A 23,028-nucleotide genomic window follows, 5' to 3' on the forward strand; every position below is an offset into this window, starting at 1 on the left:
TTGAACATTCTCTGTATGTTTTTTTTTCAGGGAGGGTTTTTTGTAACAGCCTAAAGAGAACTTATACAGAACGTTCCCTGCAGGTTATTTTTAGGTTTTACTAAAGTGAACCTTCCCAGAACATTATCCTAGTTAACCCTCTGGGGACCAAAAACGCGTCGGCGCGATTTCCTCATTTTTTTTCACATAGCAGCAAAATAGACTTAAAATACTCCAGTCATTTTTTGTCATACAGGCTTAAGAAATATGAAAAAATAAACTGTTAAATGTCTTCTTATTTATGGGTTCACTTAAAATCGAAATAAAACATTGTGCTTTTGTAAAATAAAGAAAGTAAACAGGGTGTGCTTTCTGCCTCTCCGTCTCCGTGAACTTTTTTTCTAGTGCACGTCTCTAAACTTAAACAAAACTCAGCGAATACTATTCACTCAGACATGAGCTATATATCTCTATAATCATATAAGTGTGTAGTTTTAAATTATCTAATTCAAAACTAAAACAAATATTCTCTGTTTATGCAATCTATATAAAAAGACGAGAGATCAGCCACTCATTATCGTTCTGGCACCTCATTACTCTGCTAATTTGACACGCCCATGGAGAGCGCGCGCTATTCAAACGCAGATTATCTGAAGCAACACACGCAAACCAGTCAACGCCCACAACAGCTGGAAAACACACTCGCTGTGAGTAATAATAATATTGTGATAATCCTGGAAATTTGACCTCAAACGTGCTGGAGTAGCCTAACAACGGATTCAGCTGCAGATCATCAGTAAGTGCTTTGTAATTATTTAGATTAAATGTTTTTATCGATTGACAGCCCTAATACAGGTGGTGGTCATATAATATAGAATATCATATAACATAGAATATCATGAAAACGTTGATTTAATTCAGTAATCCGTTCAAAAAGTTAAACTTGTATATTATATTCATTCATTACACACAGACTGAAATATTTCAAATGTTTATTTCTTTTAATTTTGATGATTATAACTGACAACTAATGAAAATCCCAAATTCAGTATCTCAGAAAATTAGAATATTACCTAAGACCAATACAAAAAAAGGATTTTTAGAAATGCTGGCCAACTGAAAAGTATGAACATGAAAAGTATGAGCATGTACAGCACTCAATACTTAGTTGGGGCTCCTTTTGCCTGAATTACTGCAGCAATGCGGCGTGGCATGGAGTCGGTCAGTCTGTGGCACTGCTCAGGTGTTATGAGAGCCCAGGTTGCACTGATAGTGGCCTTCAGCTCTTCTGCATTGTTGGGTCTGGCATATCACATTTTCCTCTTAACAATACCCCATAGATTTTCTATAGGTTAAGGTCAGGCGAGTTTGCTGACCAATTAAGAACAGGGATACCATGGTCCTTTAACCAGGTACTGGTAGCTTTGGCACTGTGCAGATGCCAAGTCCTGTAGGAAAATGAAATCTGCATCTCCATAAAGTTGGTCAGCAGCAGGAAGTATGAAGTGCTCTAAAACTTCCTGGTAGACGGATGCGTTAACCTTGGACCTCAGAAAACACAGTAGACCAACACCAGCAGATGACATGGCACCCCAAACCATCACTGACTGTGGAAACTTTACACTGGACTTCAGGCAACGTGGATTGTGTGCCTCTCCATTCTTCCTCCAGACTCTGGGACCTTGATTTCCAAATGAGATGCAAAATTTGCTCTCATCAGAAAAGAGGACTTTGGTCCACTGTGGACCAAATTACTTTTATTAAATCCAGAGTCAACGCAGCTGTCTAACAGGAAATTTTCAGAGCACTTCATGCTTTCTTCAATTTTCAGCAGGATTTGCACCTGCCCACACTGCCAAAAGAACCAAAACCTGGTTCAATGACCATGGTATTACTGTGTAATTACTGTGTGATTTCATGTAATATTTATGTAATATAAAATTTTCTGGGATTTTGATTTTGTGGGTTTCATAAGCTGTAAGCCATAATCATCAAAATTATAACAAATAAAGGCTTGAAATATCTCACTTTGCATGTACTGAGTCTATATAACATATTAGTTTCACCTGTTAAGTTGAATTCTTGAAATAAATCAACTTTTTGATGATATTCTAATTATATGACCAGCACCTGTAAATAGATATATATCAACTTAAATCATGCTGTAACATCATTCGAAACTGGCAAATAACAGTATATTTTAACATTTCCACTTTTATCCAACTCTGTATGCTGTTGGTAAAATTTAATAAAATATATATACAAAGGAATCTGACAAACAAACCTCAGGGTTTCTAGTTGACAGTTTGGACTCTTCAGTGCATCAAAGAGCAGCTTCCCTCCGGAATCTTCCAAGTTATTGCTACTCAGGTCGAGCTCTCTCAATGAAGAATTTAATTGTAGAGCTGTAGCCACACTTTCACAGCACTGATCAGTGAGACTACAACCTGAGAATCTAAAATAACAGTAAATGGTTGATAAACACTTTGCAGAATTCCCATTTAAATAGAAATCGCAAAACTGTTTGATCTTAACGTTAACAACTGTTACTTTGCCCTACACATCTCACAGCACCATTCATCACCATCATAGTTGATCTTCCTAGAAAGAATAAAAAAAAATACATAGAAGAAAATAAAGATGCACCGGTCCACCAGCCATAAATCGTAAATTGATGGTTTTCGCTCCAAACACACGATCGGCAACTGGCTGGTTTTTAGCTTTATTTTAGCGATCTCTATTTCGGACTTGCACACAAACTACATTGCAATAATTTCCCAAAATGTCTTGTGTGGAAATATTATGAGGTCTGTAAACGGGACATTAACACAAGCCAATTGTTCAAGCCTCACTGTCTTGTGTTCTACCATGTCGTGTTGGATACTTTGCCAGATTTCTTTTAATCTTTCAGTTTTGTTTTCTCTGCTTCCCCTCCTGATTTCCCCAGGCAGTTCCTCACGAGCCCTGGTCTCTCTCTCGATCTCGGGGATTGCCTTAGTCTCTGCTTCACGTGCCGCACGTGAAAAATGGTACAAATTTATCTGATATTTTTTGGGCTGAAATTAATTGTGACATTCCAAAGATTTGTATCAGTTGTTTCTAGGGATGCTCATATTGACCGTTTAACCGTTAACCAAAAGTAAAAATTTTGACCGATTAATACTATCAGTTATACGGTTTAAAATAAAAAAATAAATATATAATTTTTTGCTTTTGTTGTTGTCTGTTTGCTGCATGGTAAAAAAATAGTATATAGCCTATATTTGTTAACTCATGGGGTGCGTCGGCACGCGCAACCGCACGCGTCTAAAGAAATATTTCGCTGAGCAAGCTAGATGAAGCAAGCAAAAGTAGCCGACTGTGTGGGACCATTTCGACAGAAAGGGCGAAGAAGTTACTTGCAAAATATGCTACGCGGTGTTAAAATAAAGTAGTAGTGCAAGTACAATGCAATAGGCTATCACTTGCGAAGCAAACATCCACAAGCAAATGAAAGGCGCTTTCCGAAGTTGGCCACTCTAGCGATATGCTATCTCTGTATTCCCGGGACATCTGTGCCACCGAAGACCCAGACTAACCCCAAATCATGTAGACATGTTACTTAAAAACTAGACTAGCTGTGGATTGAGGTAGGCCCGCTATTTTTATTTGACGAAAAAACATAGTCTGATGGGGAAATAACCCTGTTTTCTTTACAAGCTTCAACCTGATTCAGTGTGTTCTTGTCATCTTAATTTGCTAATTATTTAAGTTTAAAAAATATATTTAGTGTACGCCTATTTTAGTTTTTTTATATATATTATTTCATTCTGTTTTTCTCTGTTGTCACTGTCAGAAATGCTGCAGGTGCGTGATGTGGATCCAGGTTCTGTTGTTGACCTGTTCTGCATGCTGCTGTTTGCACGTTAAAATAAACCCGTGAAATTTTTTGTATTTTTAACGGGTCACAGACACTCGTTAATTTTATTTTTATTCAATGCCAATTCAATATTATAATCTTATCAGTTAACGGTTAATAATCGGATAACATTTTGTACATTTAACATTTTGTACTTCTTTTATCGTGAAAATGTAATTTGGTGTTTGTTATGTATGCATTTGTTGTGATTTGGCTGTTACCTTGGCCAGGTCACTCTTGTAAAAGAGATTTTGAATCTCAATGGGACCTCCTGGTTAAATAAAGGTATAATAAAAATAATAATAATAACGAGCGGCGGTTGTCGGTCGGGAAAATTAACTGAAATGAGCATCCCTAGTTGTAATATATATATATATATATGAAATCATACTGTAACATTATTAGAAACTGACAAATAACAGTATATTTGGTCATTTCCACTTTTATCCAACAAATCAACTCTCTATATACTGTTGGATTTTTTTTATAAAATATATATAAAAAGGAATCTGACAAACAAACCTCAGTTTTTCTAGTTGACAGTTTGGACTCTTCAGTGCATCAAAGAGCAGCTTCCCTCCTGAATCTTTCAAGTTATTGCTACTCAGGTCGAGCTCTCTCAATGAAGAATTTAATTGTAGATCTGTAGCCACACTTTCACAGCACTGATCAGTGAGACCACAACCTGGGAACCTAAAATAACAGTAAATGGTTAATTGACACTTTGCAGAATTCCCATTTAAATAGGAAGGTCGCAAAACTGTTTGATATTTTACGTTTACAACTGTTATTTTGCCCTACACATTTCAAAGAACCATTCATCGTACTTGATCTTTCTAGAAAGGATTAAAAAAACAACACAAAATCGTTTAAAACGATAATAAATACAAAACAACGATATTAAATACAAAACAACAGTATAAATAAAAGCAGAGAAAGTTAGAAACATACACAGTAGCACTACACACTAATTTGCATAATACCGACCGCGATATATAAGGAGAACTGGAGTACTGTAATTATCACAATATTTAGATACACAGATTCCACCACACTTCTCCCCAAAATTCTCACATTAGATAGAAACTTGAAAAATTACATATTTTAGTGGCACTTTTTAATGTATTAATGCATTTTGCATGACAGAAAAGGTGGTCAAAAATCTGAAGTTCCCAATTATTCTAATCTCTATGGTAATAGAGTGGTGCAGGTATGACGTCACTTTGTAGGCCAACTGTCAGTTCGCATCACGCTGGTTCCTTCGACAAAAACCCAATAGGATCTTTCCATAGGCTTTTGGATTATCGCTAAAAACAAGCTCTGTGATCAACAGAAGTTTACAGATGGTTCTCAACCAGAATGCCTATTACCGCCGCGCCAGCCACCGTGGCAAAACTACCGCGATAAAAATAATCCAGTCGCATTTCAAAGTCATTCGCGAAATGACCGCCAGGTGGCGCAGAGGGACATTGTGCAAAACAGCAGCTATTGCCGTATTTTGAAATGTAAGCGGGGTTAATGTCAATTAACAGATGAAATAGGCTACTATAGAACATTGTTTAGGACAGAAAAATAGAATCATAATTTAAAAATAGAGACGAGAAGAATATAGCCTTTATACACCTAGACGTCGGTGGGCGACGTAAGCCTATTGCCCGTTGGGAGCAGCGTGATAAAAATAAACAAATAATAATAATAATAACAAAAATAACAAACAAAAATAAACTAGGTGCAATGAAGCGGATTATTTGTTTACTATTCTATTGAGGAATGAGACGAATGATGAGCGCTTCTCTGGAGAAGACTGGAGAAACCGGCCATTTCTCAGCGAGTAAATTCATGGCCGAGTGGTAGAACTTACGTATCGATCATTTAGATGACACGGGTTCAAATCCCGAACAAACATAGACTATTGTACATTTTATATTAGCCTATTAATGCATGTCATAGCCTATTATTAATGCAGACAATCAACAAACAAATTTTTTTTTATACAGCATAGCCTTTTTTTTTTGGTTCCTAGCCTATAAAGAGTTTGTAAAAACATGGTTTTAAGCAAGGTGCGATTTGCCAGGGGGCCGGGGATTTCCTTCTGGTCTAAACATCCCTGCTTCTGCTGAATTAGTTTAATCCCCCCTCCCTCCACAGTAATCAATGCTATAAATTACTTCACCAATAGACCATTTAAAATATATAAAATAAAGATATGCAACAGGCATGTTTAAACGACAAAACAAAATCAGAACCAGCATTTCAGTTACGTTCATGGTTCCAGTGGCCGCATGCACGGCTTTCAAAATGTCACAAAGCGTTTTGAGATTATTTTGAATGAAATATTGAAGTTTATAATTAACTATTTTGGCACACCACGCCGAGTGGCGCTATCCATTGTTCTAAAGTCGGGTTTTATTCTGGCATGTTGAATTAGTGTGAATTAACTAATTCACATTAGTGTGAAAATAAATCCAAATGAACGCGGCGGCGCGTTCATTTGGATTTATTTTTCTCATAACGGCTAAAATAACTTAGGCCCTAATAGGCTACTCCGTAGTTTTTTATTCATACAGATCAGAGTACAATAGCCTACATCATTCAAAACTGTAAACTTTTATTCATATTAGGCTAACGACAAAAGTTTATCTGTCGTCTCTGTCTCCGGGAACTGCGCGTCACAAAAATGAACCGAAAGCCACTTTCCTCCGCTCAGTCACGATAAGAAATCGGCGATGTCTAAAGCCTTTAAATGTCTAAATATTTAATAAATGTTATCTGATTAGGTAATCCGTATGAAAGGTGCAGAGGATCTACTCAAACTATTATGTGAGCGCTTCCCAATGATGAACGGACAAGGGTGAAAATCTCGCTATAATTAAATGTAGTCTAGGCTAAATCGCCCTGAATTAAATTGTAAAAACAGATCAGATTATTTATTTGTCGAAATGTTGCGATATTGTTTCATTTAAGTTCATAATTATTCTATAAATGTTATTTAGTTTAGCAGCAGCACGAAGCACGTGGTTCGAGATTCATCTATAAAAAATAATAATAATTCACAAATCGCATGCACCCTGGTTGTAAGGATCCAAAGATCCCCGTGGAATTTAACATTGAGTTGAACATTGTATTCATGACAACAAATGAACATGCGTTTGAACAACTGAACATGCGTTTGTATTTAGGTTTGCTTGGAAAAAGCTGCCCCAAACCGAGGTAGCGTTTTATTTCATCAATTATTGAAATAATTAAATGTTTAGTAATAAACTTTTATGACAGAAATATTAGACTACTAGCCAACATGTAGCCTAAATAATTAAATTATTTCATTATCAACACTTTACTGGCCTAATGCTAATGTCTAGAATTAAGTGTTAATTGCGACTTCTCTTTGTTTTAAGTCGTTCTCAAACTCAGATAGCCTGTGGGGGGTTGGGGGTTCAGGAGGTGTTAATGTTCTGTCTTTTATATGGAGAGTGAGTCTGATGACCAGGCAAAGGCAAAATACTTTTAAAGATAAATCTCTCGATGTGTCCAAATGTAGGCCCTTAAATTATAAATATTGTAGTTTTATGTAGCCTATATTGTATTTAAACGGGTTTCACACACACTTTCAGTTGAAGTGTTCAATCTTGTTTCAACTGGTTTTGTAGAATTTTAACATGTTTGAGCAGTGTGTGTGTCAACAATCGGGCATTATCTAAACATGAACTATCAACGAAACGCGTTCTTGCCAACTAAACGAATGCAAGTGAGCAGCAGAGAGCTCTTTTATTCGCGATCCACCTCGTTTTATTGTAAGGTGAATTCAACCAGGCATTCTGTTTCTTTGAAGCAAGGCTCAATCATTTGTTACAGTTTTTTCGCGATTTGTATGGATGACACACAGCGACATACAGTATTATCAGCTGTATGATGGGTTTTTACCCTGAAATGTTTAATTTCGAGAGAGACCCAGCGTGAGCAGTGCAGGGAGACTAAATAAACTAAAATAAAAGAGATCCAGCGCGAGAGAGAGGCAAAGAAAAACGCATGATCTTAATTTATGTTGCTTTGAACTATTTTCGTTTTGTAGACTAGCCTACTGTTTTAATTGTTTATTTAGCTGCAAATTCTTTGGCAATACAAATTTAAAATGTCGCAAGAATAAGAAAATTCTGTTTCTTACTTAGAAAATAAACTCTAACTCGATGCAACCCTGTTTTAAATAAATAAACTGCCCCCGACACTTTATTTAAACCTTGAAATGTCCAGGATCTGTTTTTAAAAATTTCTTCCTTTGCTATGGCGGGTATCAATGTCAGTCATCTCAATTTCGTGAATGATTCACAAAACAATAATTTAGCAGATTAAAGATAGGCCTAGCTTCATCATTTTCATTTTCTGACGCGATCGGCTGAATTGATAATCTTCCTTCATCAGGTTTGTCATCTGTGCAGCGGCTCTACTGGAATACAGCACATTTATGTTGTAATGTGCCATTGATAATTAAACAAAACGCTTGACTTCAATAAACAGTTACATATCTAAGCATCAAGAATGGTAAAACATTTTGTCAGCCAGCTAATGAGATTCGATCTCGCATCGCTTGAAGCTCCGTGAAGCTCGTGCTGTTGCGTTGTCCACAGAGCTATCGTCGGACCACTGTTAAGATCACGTCTTTAAATGCTCTTGGAAAGCCTCATTGATGTAGCCTAATATTTTTCTATTGCAATGTTTTGTGTTGAAATGTTTTCATTATTTATTAAATGTAGGCTATTACATTTAATTTCAGTCTTGTGATTATGAATTCGTTTAACATGTTTCACTTGAATTGATCTGCTAGTACCACATTACAATCACTCTCAATGAGCCGCGGCGCGGCGGCAGATTACGCAATAGAGAGAATAAACTGACACTTTTCAAAGTCTGCGATTGTAGCGCCTCTTAGCGGTCAAAGGCAGCAAATACACCCCCGCAATTTTACGCGGTGGTAAAAGTATTATTCTGGTTGAGTAGCCTACCATCTGTATGATACTTACACGTTTTGTCCATCAAGATAATTTTCACAGATGAAAAAAAAAACATTTAAGCCTAAATGCACTGAAGTAAAAAGCTAAAGTCAGGCTATATAAAAAACTAAACCACGATCGCTCGACTTCAACATAACTAAGCCTCCGAAAACTCTTTCAGTTTTTATCTAAACACATTTTCCCAGAACGTTTGAGTTAGACTAGTTTAAGAGAACACTTATAAGCATAATGTTGCTGTAAAAGTGGACTGAGTTTACCTGATTGGCGTGACGATGTTTAATCTCGTCGACAGCCTCTGTTGTCCCATTTAACCAATTGTTAGCAACCGAGTCACGAGAAAAAAAAAATCACGAGTGGGGAAATACTGATGTATTTTTTTATGTTGTAGAATTTGAAAGTGTCTTGAGCTTTTGTTCAACACAGACCTTATTTCAGCCATTTAACCAAAAAACCTATTGACTGTATTTTGGCGAAGCGGCAACCTTCCTTTCTCTCTCTTGAAACCAACACGGAAGTGACTTAAACTGCAATTCAGACAGCTAGAGACAGGATGCGAAAGAGAGTCAATCCCATGGTAAAATGGCCATCTTTACAGCAGAAAAAAACTGTGGTTTTGGTCAATATAGCAAATTTTGCCCTTCATGCCAATTGTGAGATGGGTGAATTTTTTATAACTCATCCGTTTAAATTATATTACGGTAAGCCTTAAAGTTCTGCATAATTAAGGGCGTGGCCACTTGAGTGACAGGTGGATTGCTGCTGATGTCACTACTAGCCGTTTGTCTGCTGGCTGTTAGCGTCACCGTCACGTCACATCAGCCAATACTGCCTTTTTTTCTAATTTTTGTTTATAAATCGGAAATAAATCTAATATGAATCGGATACGTCCATTTGCACCTGCCATGTAAGAAGAAAGATTGGATATTCCCGTCAATGTACGTCATTGAAAAACATTTTTTTAAACATTTCGCAGTAGCTAGGCTACAGATAAATCTATAGAAATTAAACATCTCTAGTTGACTAGCAGAGTAGAAATTTCGCTTGTTTGTATTAGGCGATCTGGCGCTGAAAAGAGTTGCTTTTGAAATCATAGACCAACGCTACTTTTGCGTCATCGAAGGGTAACGCCCCTTTTTGGGGGAAGACAAACGGATTCCCCTGAGAACAGAACTCGCTCTAATAAGTTTCTTGACAGCAAAAATGGCACAAATATACACACTCTTTGCCGGCCGAGGACCGTGAGTGGTATTTAAAGAAGCTACTGTATGGGGATACAGAGGTGTCCCTTTGAAATGGTCGAAAACTGGATTAATGACCCCACGCAGTGGCCAAATATGGACTATTCAGAGTTTCAGACATCTAACGTTACCACTGTCTCGTGGAATCACCAAATAACGTTAGCCTATTTTTTTTTTGTCATTAACACACTCACAGTATGACAAACTAGACGATGTCTAGAGGAGTCGGTGGTTTACTTGGATCATATTTCACTTGATTTAAGCTATTGACATAGTTTTGTTGTCGACTAGCTAACGTTGTTCAAAGGTAACGTTAGAAAGATGAAGCTGCAAGCTGCAGATTAACTGTTAGTTGGTATGATAACGAAATTAAAGCCAGTAACTAGCAAGTACACTACTTCATGTTAAATACAGATAGTTTGGGGGGTTGAATTAGTGACAAGCAGAAACCAGCCAAGTCCACTTTAGTCCTAGCCTGCCACTATTTCAACTGTAAAATCAGTTAACAGCCAAGGTAGCGTGCCTAGTGAGAGCTAATCACGTAACTTTAACGTTATAGCTGCTAACAGCTTCGTCTTTCTAACTAACATTAGTATAGCCAGTCGATAACAAAACTATGTCAATAGCTTAAAATAAATCAAGTGAAATAGGATCCAAGTAAACCACCGACTCCTTTTGACATGGCCTCATCGTCTAGTTTGTCATACTGTAAGTGTGTTAATGACACAAAAAAAATAGGCTACTTACCATACTTTAAATACCGCTAACGGTCCTCGGCCGGCAAAGAGAGTGTGTATGTTTGTGCCATTTTTGCTTTTTAAGAAACTTTGCAGATCTAGAGCGAGTTCTGTTCTCAGGGGAATCCGTTTGTTTTCCCCCAAAAAGGGGCGTTACCCTTCGATGACGCAAAAGTAGCGTTGGTCTATCCTGAGTGCTCGTTGCCGCTGTTATCAATGACGGCGGTTCGTGCACAGACCAAGCGGCAACCCCCGTCTCTCTATTGAAACCAACACGGAAGTGAATTAAACGGCAATTCATCGACTGGCCGCTTGAGGCTGGCTGCAGAAGGGAGTCAAATCTGTATCTCCCGCATGTTAAAATGCCCAACTTTACAGCAGAAAAAAACATGTTTACAGCCTGGTTCTCTCTGTGGCTTTGGTCTATAAAGCTAACTTTGCCCTTCATAACAACTGTGAGGGGGTGCATTTTTTTATAACTCGCCCGTGTAGTTGATTAATATTTAAAGTTCTGCAAAATTAAGGGTATGTCCACTTTTGAGTGACAGGCGGATTCCCGCTGATGTAAATGCTAGCCGGTTAGCAGTCACTTCACTTCAGCAAATTCCAGCTGCTGAACTTGCCATCTCTGCCGTGTTTGTGCTTTTATTCGGGATTATTTCATATAATTTAATACACCCATTACCTCGCCCACGTCTTTGGATTCCGCCGTTGTCGTCGAGTATCGTTCGAGAGAACAACCAGCGCTGTATTCCAGTTGTTCTCCTCTGTGAACATCATGCACTAATGGATGTCTGACAATTTCGTTGCTTTTTGGAGTTTTCAGATTTAAAAACGTCTATAGATATAAAGGCTACACTCGTTCTGCGGTGCCGTTGCTCTGGGACAGATTATAACATGCTTATGTTCCGTCAGATGAAATCCTGCTGGTGTGTTTCTCCGTTCATGCAATAAATGCACATCCTTGAATGAGCGTGTATTTCTAGCGCATTTACTTGAACTTCACAGGTAATATATCTATGTTTTGACCCATTTGAGATTTGAGATGCGGCCAAAATCAGAATTTAAAATGGACTGAATAATAAAGCTCTATGAACTGCTCCTGTCTGCCTCGCTGTGACTGCTGCTGCTGTGAGTTTGTTTGCTGCGTCTAAGCCTCGTATTAGCTTCGTATTTCTTTCTGTTTTGAACCATCATTTATTATAAATTCTAGTTGTTTATACTACTAAATACAGCTTACTCAACATCTCAGATTAACCTGACATTGCTAGCTTCCGTTATTGTCAGCACAACACGCTAACTCGCTAGCCTTTTAACGCACCACCCGTGCGCTCAGTTATTTATTTTTCTCTCGCGCGCCCGCGCCTTTGAGTTCATAAAAGCCCAGGTGAGTAAGAATCAGTCAACAAACACGGTGAGTAATGTCTTCTCCTGTTATTGTCACCTGCACTTCATGTCACATGTTTACCATAGCCTTCTCTGTCGGCAATATAGGATTTATATGTGATAAATGCAAGGAGACAGTCAGGCTGACAGAGAAGATTTCAGAACTAGAGACACGCATCCAAACTTTAATCGAGAATAGTAAGAAGAGTGCTAGAGCTTTAGATACTATTTTGGATGCGCCTAGCCTAGTGAACTCTTTACATGAGTCGGTTCCGGCTGAAGTAGAGCCCGTGCAGCAGGGCAGATGGGTGACAGTGAGAGATCGCTCTAGTCGCGGATCAAAAAACCACTTTTCCGTTCCGATAACAAATCGATTTGCCCCGCTCAGTGAAACACCCACTGAGAATTATTCTGATTGTGCCCTAGTTATTGGCGATTCTATTACACGGAACGTGAAAATAGAGACACCAGCCACCATAGTCACATGTTTGCCGGGAGCCAGAGCGCCTGACATCAAAGCAAATTTGAAAGTGCTGGCTAATGCTAAACGTAAATTCTCTAAGATTATTATTCACGTCGGCACGAATGATGTTCGACTCCGCCAGTCGGAGATCACCAAAATTAATATTAAAGAGGTGTGTGAACTTGCAAGTACGATGTCAAGCACTGTAATTTGCTCTGGCCCCCTTCCTGTTCGCCGGAGTGATGAGATAGTTAGTAGATTGTGTTCACTCAATGGCTGGCTGTCTGGGTGGTGTCCACGAAATAATATAGAATTCATAGACAATTGGAAAAGTTTTTGGGGCAAACCTGACCTGTTGAAAAGAGATGGTATTCATCCCTCCTGGGATGGTGCTGCTCTTCTCTCTAGTAATTTGGCTCATAGTCTTAGAGATAAAACATGACAATCTGGGCCTCAGGTCAGGAAGCAGACAGACTGGCTTAACCGACCGTCTGCTAGCGGCCTCACGTCACCAAGGTCAGATAAATCCCATCACATAGAGCCTCTTTCACCTAGATATCATCATATAGAGACTGTGTCTGTTCCCCGAACTTGGAAATCCAAAATACGTTCAAATTTAATTAATCTTCAACAAATAAAAAACAGATATAATACAAATGAGCAAATGATAAAGCTTGGGTTGCTGAATATTCGATCTCTTACTTCAAAAGCGCTAATAGTTAATGATATGATTACAGATTATAACCTAGATGTGCTGTGTTTAACAGAAACCTGACTAAAACCAAACGATTACATTGCTTTAAATGAGTCAACCCCACAAGATTACGGTTATAAACATGAACCTCGTCTGAAACGCAAAGGAGGAGGTGTTGCTGTAATTTATAGTAATATTTTCAAAACCACTAAGAAATCTAGTTGTAAATATAATTCTTTTGAAGTGTTGGTGCTTAATGTAAAAATATATAGTGTAACCGATAAATCACGTTTGAAAATTCTGCTGGCTACTGTATACAGGCCACCAGGGCACCATACAGACTTTATCAAAGAATTTGCGGACTTTCTATCAGAATTAGTATTGACTGCAGATAAAGTACTAATTGTTGGTGACTTTAATATACACATAGATAATGAAAAAGATGCATTGGGATTGGCATTTAAAGACATTATAAACTCAATTGGAGTTAGACAACACGTGTCAGGACCGACTCATTGCCGTAATCATACTCTAGATCTAATACTATCACATGGAATAGATGTTGATGCCGTTGAAATACTGCAGCAGAGCGATGACATCTCAGATCACTATCTAGTCTCGTGTAAATTACATTTAGCCAAGGCTGCAAAGCCGACTCCGTGTTATAAATATGTTAGACCGATCACTTCTGCCACTAAAGATTGCTTTATCAATAATCTTCCTAATCAGTTTCATCATCTTAGCATCCCGGATAGCTTAGAAGAACTAGAGGTATTTCGGATTTCATGGAAGGAGAGCTCGATTGCTTACAGAGAGGCCTTAAAAGCTGCTAGATCTGCTTATTTTTCAACCCTATTAGAAGAAAATAAACATAATCCTAGGTATTTATTTGAAACAGTGGCTAAACTAACGAAAAAGAAAGCTTCAAGCCCAGAAGTTTCCAAGCAACACAGCAGTAATGACTTTATGAACTTCTTCACTTATAAGATCGATAATATCAGGGACAAAATTATAACTATGCAACCGTCTAATACAGTATCGCATCAGGAAGTGCATTGTAGTCTCCCTGAGGGAAAATTTGATTCATTCATTGCTATAGGAGAGGAAGAATTTTGCAAACTCGTCAAATCATCTAAATCGACAACGTGCATGTTAGACCCTATACCGACTAAGCTGCTGAAAGAGATGCTTCCAGATGTCATAGATCCTCTTCTTAATATCATTAATTCATCTTTGTCTCTAGGATACGTACCAAAAACCTTTAAGCTAGCTATGATTAAACCGCTTGTTAAAAAACAGCAACTTGATCCTACAAAACTAGTCAATTACAGGCCGATCTCTAATCTGCCATTTCTGTCAAAGATATTAGAAAAAGCAGTATCCTCACAACTGTGTTCCTTTCTTGAAAGAAATGATATCTGCGAGGATTTTCAGTCCGGATTTAGACCGTACCATAGTACCGAGACAGCTCTCGTTAGAGTCACAAATGATTTGCTCTTATCATCCGATCGTGGTTGTATCTCTCTATTAGTATTACTGGATCTTAGTGCTGCATTTGACACCATTGACCACAACATCCTTTTAAATAGACTCGAACATTATGTTGGCATAAGTGGAATTGCACTAGCATGGTTTAAATCATACTTATCTGACCGTTATCAGTTTGTAGCAGTAAATGAAGAGATGTCTTATCAATCACAAGTTCAGTATGGCGTACCACAAGGCTCAGTACTAGGACCGCTGCTGTTCACTCTGTATATGCTACCATTAGGAGATATCATTAGGAAACATGGAATTAGCTTTCACTGTTATGCCGACGATACTCAGCTGTATATTTCTTCAAAACCTAATGAAACCTACCAATTCACAAAATTAACGGAATGCATAGCTGATATAAAAAATTGGATGACTAGTAATTTCCTACTACTAAATTCAGAAAAAACAGAGATTCTAATTATTGGACAAAAAACTTCCACACGTAATAACCTAGAGTACTGTCTAACACTTGATGGCTGCTCTGTTAAGTCTTCGTCGTCGGTTAGGAACCTGGGTGTGCTCTTTGATACCAATCTTTCATTTGAAAGTCATGTGTCTAGTATCTGTAAAACCGCTTTCTTCCATCTTAAAAATATATCTAAATTACGTCATATGCTCTCAATGAATAATGCAGAACAATTAGTTCATGCGTTTATGACCTCAAGGCTAGATTATTGTAATGCTCTACTGGGTGGTTGCCCTGCACGCTTAACAAACAAACTACAGCTAGTTCAAAACGCAGCAGCTCGAGTTCTTACTAGAACCAGGAAGTATGACCATATTAGCCCTGTTCTGTCAACACTGCATTGGCTGCCTATTAAACATCGTATAAATTTTAAAATATTGCTGATCACTTACAAAGCACTAAATGGTTTAGCTCCGCAGTACTTGAGCGAGCTCTTAACGCATTATAGTCCTTCACGTCTACTGCGATCTCAAAATTCCGGCCAGTTAATAATACCTAGAAAATCAAAATCGACTGCTGGCGGTAGATCATTTTCCTACTTAGCACCAAAACTTTGGAACAGTCTTCCTAACATTGTCCGGGAAGCAGACACACTCTGTCAGTTCAAATCTAGACTAAAAACACATCTCTTCGGCCTAGCATACACATAACACATTATAGACTTATAATTAGGCTGCATAGTTTAGAACAGCCGGGACCGGGAACACTTCCCTTAATCCTGATGTACTTGGTACATCATAAGAAGGATGGCGTCTACGCTAATATTAGTCTCTCTGTCTATCCCGAGGTTTACTGCTGTCCACCGGAACCAGGCCGTATCCAGATCTGATGAAGGACCAGCGCCAGGACACGACGACGCCGCTGACCTGAAGTGTCAACCAGTCTCTCCTCCTCTCCACTCCGACTTCAACCAACCGGAACTGGACAAATTCATTCTGAACTTCATACACTGTTCACTCATTGGCCAGAGGAGAACTGGCCCCCGACTGAGCCTGGGTTCTCCCAAGGTTTTTTTCTCCCTTCTGTCACCTGATGGAGTTTTGGTTCCTTGCCGCTGTTGCCTTACCTTCTGGCTTGCTTAGTTGGGGACATTTAATATTCAATTATTTTCAATTTTTTTTTTTGTATTTTCATGTTATAACTGTGAAGCTGCTTTGATACAATCTGTATTGTAAAAAGCGCTATATAAATAAAGATGACTTGACTTGACTTGACTTGACGAGCGATGCCACGCTGACGGATCAGACTGTAATAAAGAGTGACTGACATGTATGCACATAATCACGGTCACACACACTCTCAGAGTAGCCTAATATTGTAAAGTTACTGCATAATACATTTTCAACAAGCAGAATAACTTAGCTGCACAGAATCGCGATACACAGTCTCACTTGTAGCTATGTCTTTTAACTATTACAATATTTCGAAGGGCAAAAACAGGACCTTTTAATTGCCATTCAGATTTTAATCATCAACTGTCAGTGTCACTTTAGCGCGAGCCCGTGTGCAGTCGCAGACTTGGTACTGTGAGTAGCATATAGCATTAGTTCCCAAGCCTGCTAACTCCATAACGTCGCGCTAGGTGGGCGTGGTTTCAGATAGCCAGGCTCCTCAGCTCCGCCTCTTTGCCCATATTCTGTTATCCGGGAGTGACGAGCGGTGACGCGAGGCCAAGATGGCGACGGCCGGCTCCGCCCACTTTAGGCTTCAAAAATGCTCTTCAGAAACCTACGGGTGACGTCACGGACACTACGTCCATATTTTTTTACAGTCTATGGCACAGACCCGCGTTTCAGTCCCGTTGTGGAGACTTTCTATTTGTTCCAGTGAAATCACAAAATAAAATGCATGCAAACATGTCCTCGGGTCTTGATATACAATCTCTAATGAACACATTTGGATTCAAATATATATTTATATATATATATATATACGAGGGCAGATTCCAACCCAGAACCTCTAACATGATAAATAAAAGTTCTACCACTAGACCATAAGTAGCCTACACACTAACACTTTTAGCGGATCTGTGTACATTTTCACTGTCTTGAATTTTTTTTTTACTATATAATAATGCGGTTGTCACGATCCCACACAAGAACACAAGAGATAGATCCAAGTGCAGTCAGATGTATTTATTTGGTAATCCGTGAAGCGTAATCCAGTCCAGGCAAGGGTCAAATACCATGTAAGCAATCCAACAAGAATAACAAACTACAGGAACAGACAAGAAACCAACCAGGAAGTGTGAGGACATCTAACAATCAGTGACAGACAGGATTATGGGAAATGTAGTGAAAATGCCTAGACACCGTGAAAACTGAGACCTCTAATGTTAAACCCAGGGAACCACCAGACACTGTGACATAACCTCCCCTCTACGGAGCGGCTACCAGACGCTCCAAGACCACAAGAAACAAACAAAACAAGAGTCCAGGCGGGAGGTGGAAAGGTGGAGGATCAGGGGGTGGGATGGGGGGCCAGGTCCATGGAGGGGAACAGGAACAAAGGGGAACGGCTTAAGCGGCGGCCAGGGCGAAACAGACAGTCCATCGGGCGGCCAGGGCGAAACAGACAGTCCATCGGGCGGCCAGGGCGAAGCAGACAGTCCATCGGGTGGCCAGGGCGGTGAAGACCCCTCGGGCGGCCACGGCGGTGAAGACCCCTCGGGCGACGACCAGGACGAAGACGACCCCTCGGATGGCCACGGCGGTGAAGACCCCTCGGGCGGCCACGGCGGTGAAGACCCCTCGGGAGGCCACGGCGGAGACGACCAGGGTGAAGACGACCACTCGGGCGGCCATGGTGGAGACGACCAGGGTGAAGACGACCACTCGGGCGGCCATGGCGGAGACGACCAGGGTGAAGACGACCACTCGGGCGGCCATGGCGGAGACGACCAGGGTGAAGACGACCACTCGGGCGGCCATGGCGGTGAAGACCAAGGCGGAACAGAGACAGACCCTGGCTCAGGAACAGTCACAGACCCCACCGGCTCAGGAACTGGAACAGACACCACCGGCTCAGGAACTGGAACAGACACCACCGGCTCAGGAACTGCAACAGACACCACCGGCTCAGGAACTGCAACAGACACCCCCGGCTCAGGAACTGCCACAGACACCACCGGCTCAGGAACTGCAACAGACACCACCGGCTCAGGAACTGCAACAGACACCACCGGCTCAGGAACTGCAACAGACACCACCGGCTCAGGAACTGCAACAGACACCACCGGCTCAGGAACTGCAACAGACACCACCGGCTCAGGAACTGCAACAGACACCACCGGCTCAGGAACTGCAACAGACACCACCGGCTCAGGAACTGCAACAGACACCACCGGCTCAGGAACTGCAACAGACACCACCGGCTCAGGAACAGGCTCGGCGGGTGTGACGTGAAGCTCAGGCTCAGCTGGGGTGACGTGAAGCTCAGGCTCGGCGGGCGTGACGTGATGCTGGATCGGGGCCGGCAGGGCGAGCAGCTCGGGCGGGGCCGGCAGGGCGAGCAGCTCGGGCGGGGCCGGCAGAGCAGCATGCCTAACCGGCGCGTCAGGGATGGCAGTCACCTCTGGGATGGTCTCTGGATTAGAAACCACCGGACGGTCCGTTGAAGAGGCCCTTCTCCTTCTCCTCTTCCGTCTCCGGACCACCGGAATCGGAACCACCAGACCCGACTCAGGAACAGACGACACTGGCTCCGGCTCTGGAACAGCAGACACTGGCTCCGGCTCTGGAACAGCAGACACTGGCTCCGGCTCTGGAACAGCAGACACTGGCTCCGGCTCTGGAACAGCAGACACTGGCTCCGGCTCTGGAACAGCAGACACTGGCTCCGGCTCTGGAACAGCAGACACTGGCATGTCCAGGATCCGAGCCAGACGCTCCAAATAGTCCATCATTGCCTTGGCGGCCCCACAAATGGGCATCTCTAGACCCGTCTCAAACTGGGCAGACGGGACGTGAACAGTCTCTGACTGGGCAGACGTGACGTGAACAGTCTCTGACTGGGCAGACGGGACGTGAACAGTCTCTGACTGGGCAGACGGGACGTGAACAGTCTCTGACTGGGCAGACGTGACGTGAACAGTCTCTGACTGGGCAGACGTGACGTGAACAGTCTCTGACTGGGCAGACGGGACGTGAACAGTCTCTGACTGGGCAGACGGGACGTGAACAGTCTCTGACTGGGCAGACGGGACGTGAACAGTCTCTGATTGGGCAGACGGGACGTGAACAGTCTCTGACTGGGCAGACGGGACGTGAACAGTCTCTGACTGGGCAGACGGGACGTGAACAGTCTCTGACTGGGCAGACGGGACGTGAACAGTCTCTGACTGGGCAGACGGGACGTGAACAGTCTCTGACTGGGCAGACGGGACGTGAACAGTCTCTGACTGGGCAGACGGGACGTGAACAGTCTCTGACTGGGCAGACGGGACGTGAACCAACTCTGACTGGGCAGACGGGACGTGAACCAACTCTGACTGGGCAGACGGGACGTGAACCAACTCTGACTGGGCAGACGGGCTGTGTCTCCTCCTCCGTCCATGATGGCGTCTCGGTGGCATCGAACTCACCATCTCTGGGGAATTTACCGTCTCCTCTTTGAACCTGGCGGCTATGGTCTCCTCATTCCTTCTAGCACACATTGAAAAATAGGCCAACAAAGAAATCGAGGATCCTTCATCCTTTCCCGGAGGGAAAATCTCACCACGCGGTATCCACATACCGACCGGATCGTATCCGTACTGCTGGATCTATTTGTGACGGAGTCCTTCTGTCACGATCCCACACAAGAACACAAGAGATAGATCCAAGTGCAGTCAGATGTATTTATTTGGTAATCCGTGAAGCGTAATCCAGTCCAGGCAAGGGTCAAATACCATGTAAGCAATCCAACAAGAATAACAAACTACAGGAACAGACAAGAAACCAACCAGGAAGTGTGAGGACATCTAACAATCAGTGACAGACAGGATTATGGGAAATGTAGTGAAAATGCCTAGACACCGTGAAAACTGAGACCTCTAATGTTAAACCCAGGGAACCACCAGACACTGTGACAGCGGTAACACTTTATTTTGATGATCCCTTTTGAACATTCTATTAACTATAAGTAACTGTGCAAATACATGTCAACTAACTCTCATTAGAGTATTAGTAGACTGTCTGCTTAATATCTGCAAACTCTTTATTGTGATGCTCCTCCAACAGACACTCTACTGACTATAAGTAACTTTCCAACTACATGCCAACTTATTCTAACCCTAACCCTACCAGTCTACTAACGCTCTACTAATGATAGTTAGTAGACATGAAGGGGCAATGTTACTTATAGACAACAGAATGTGTTAAAGGGACCATCCAAATAAAGTGAAACCAATAATTTTGATATAAGAATGAAACTATTGCATTAAAAATGTTTCTATGAATTCCATGTCAATAAATTAAACTCAAATGTTAAATTGAAATTGATTCTTGATGTCAATGTTATTTTTTGTTCGTTTCGCCAAGTGTAGTGTAAATGCAGATATCAGATATGGGTCACCTCTAAAAGAAGATGTAAGGGACATCAAATAAAAAGAAAAAAAAAATCAGATATAGTCATGGAATTGGGCATCAAGACCTCCAGTGTAAAAGGGGCCATCAAAGTTATTTAAAATAAAATAAAATAAAATAAAATAACGATAGACAGTTTAAAGTGAATTTGTGGTAGAAATGACATTCAAACGGTATCTTTTGGGAGCCGAAAAAGAAAGAAGAGAAAAGAAAGCTCAAATTAAAGGTGTTCCTTCTGACTGCTGAAATTCAAAGCTGAAGTCCGTAACTTTTGGCGCTCTAGTGCGTCTTGCGGAAGATCATTGTAGCTGGAGCTACTTTTCCACGTTTATGTCTATTCCCCAGTGCATGGGGCCAATTTTCATGATCTCACCTAGGGCCACACGACCCCACAGGCCGGCACACAAGCCGCGGTTCAGCTGAACGTGACAAACGCCGCCAGTTTGAAAACAGGGCATGTGCTGCTTTAGCTATGCTTGAGTGGCTAGTGTGAAACACTGCATCTGTTTGTCATATTTTCACAGTTATAAGCGGAGAACAGAGGATACTATATTTGTAAACATAAATCCATCTCTGCACTTTTGATCGTAAGAACGACAAACAATATGCATTACTCTACACTGCACAAAACTCATATTTGAACAGACAATAGCAAATACTTTAACAAATAATAAAACATATTTACAGGCTCTGATTCAGAAGCGCCAGATTGCCCTAGCAAAGTTGGAACTGACACTTGATCTTGTACTCGGTTACGAAAAAGACGTTTAATCAAGTGTACTATTAGTATACTTCTTTTAAACTAAAAAAAGAAGAAAGTATACTTTCAGTCTTCTTTTTATACTTAGTCTACAGAAATATACTTTATGTACAGAAATATACAAAATTGCACTTGAAGGCAGGGTAGGCAGGTTTTTTCTAAAAAAACTTTTTCCAAAATGTATTTAAACTGTCTTTATATACCAATACATAATTAAAATGTAAGTACTCTGAAAAGGAGAGTATAAAAATCGAGTGTCTGTGGTCCTCTCAGGGCTGCAATAAACACAGCCACTTATTTCCATTCGGAACGAATTAAATGATTGGTTAGTCGACTGTCACTCTGCCTCGCTACCATGGCTACCACCCATGCCGCTACAGGATCTGCCCACATGCGCGCACCCGTTTGACTCGAGGAGGGGAAGAGGCACGGAAGCTAGGAATAATCACAATTATGGCAGAGAAAGAGCAGTCAAAACTCCCAGTACCTGCATACTGTATACAGTCAGCGATGGCAAACAAGGCAAAAACAAGGCAAGGACCTGTCCTTGAGCCGACGATGAGGTACTTGTCTCTGAAATGTAGTTTTCTAATCAGAGACAACAGTGCTTCCATCGTGGAAGCTCTTACATGCAAACACTGTATATGTTATGAATCTTACACGAAATTCACCTTCATCACAGTGTAACTGATGGTAATGGGAAAACGTGTATCAATGCAGCCTGTTTTTAGTTTTGCCTTATATTACAAGCTCTTTACCGAATCAAACTCAATATATTTTAAACTTTACCAGTATCGATATGCTAGCTTGATAGTGAGTATAACAGCCATGTTAGTTGTTTATATTCATAATGATAAAGTTAGGTATTTTATTACATGTGATTCTGACATGATGATGTCACTACATGTTCTTCGCTCGGCGCTGGTAATTGCGTCCTCCAGCTGAGCATCGCGCGTTCATGTGTTTTGGGGGCGTTGGAAGGAGCCCAGAAGGGAGGGGGTGGGAGTGAATGGAAATAAGTGGCTGTGTTTATTGCAGCCCTGAGAGGACTACAGACACTCGATTTTTATACTCTCTTTTTCAGGAGTACTTACATTTTAACTATGTATTGGTATATATAAAGACAGTTTAAACAAATTTGGGGAAAAGTTTTTTTTAGAAAAAACCTGCCTACCCTGCCTTTAAGTATATTTGACTTATACTGACAGAAAAGTATATTTGGCCTATAGAGACAGAACGACACGCATCATAATCTGGAAACCACGCCCACTGGGGGGGGAAACAATTCAACCGTCTCCATT

General features: G+C 40.9%; 1 protein-coding gene across 1 annotated transcript in view; it reads right to left on the reverse strand.

The window, feature by feature from the left end:
• Positions 1–23,028, reverse strand: part of LOC306988208 (NACHT, LRR and PYD domains-containing protein 3-like) — a gene marked incomplete at its 3' end in the record, with an annotated part of 56,294 nt that overhangs the window by 21,478 nt on the left and 11,788 nt on the right. Inside the window, exons 4-5 of the mRNA XM_079593012.1 lie at positions 4,400–4,570; positions 2,264–2,434 (exon numbers count right to left, since the gene is read on the reverse strand). Coding sequence (XP_079449138.1) covers positions 2,264–2,434; positions 4,400–4,570 — 342 coding nt within the window. The remainder of the gene's footprint in view (positions 1–2,263; positions 2,435–4,399; positions 4,571–23,028) is intronic.

Source organism: Phoxinus phoxinus, assembly GCF_949152265.1.
Source record: "Phoxinus phoxinus genome assembly, chromosome: 20".
Classification (NCBI taxonomy): domain Eukaryota; kingdom Metazoa; phylum Chordata; class Actinopteri; order Cypriniformes; family Leuciscidae; genus Phoxinus; species Phoxinus phoxinus.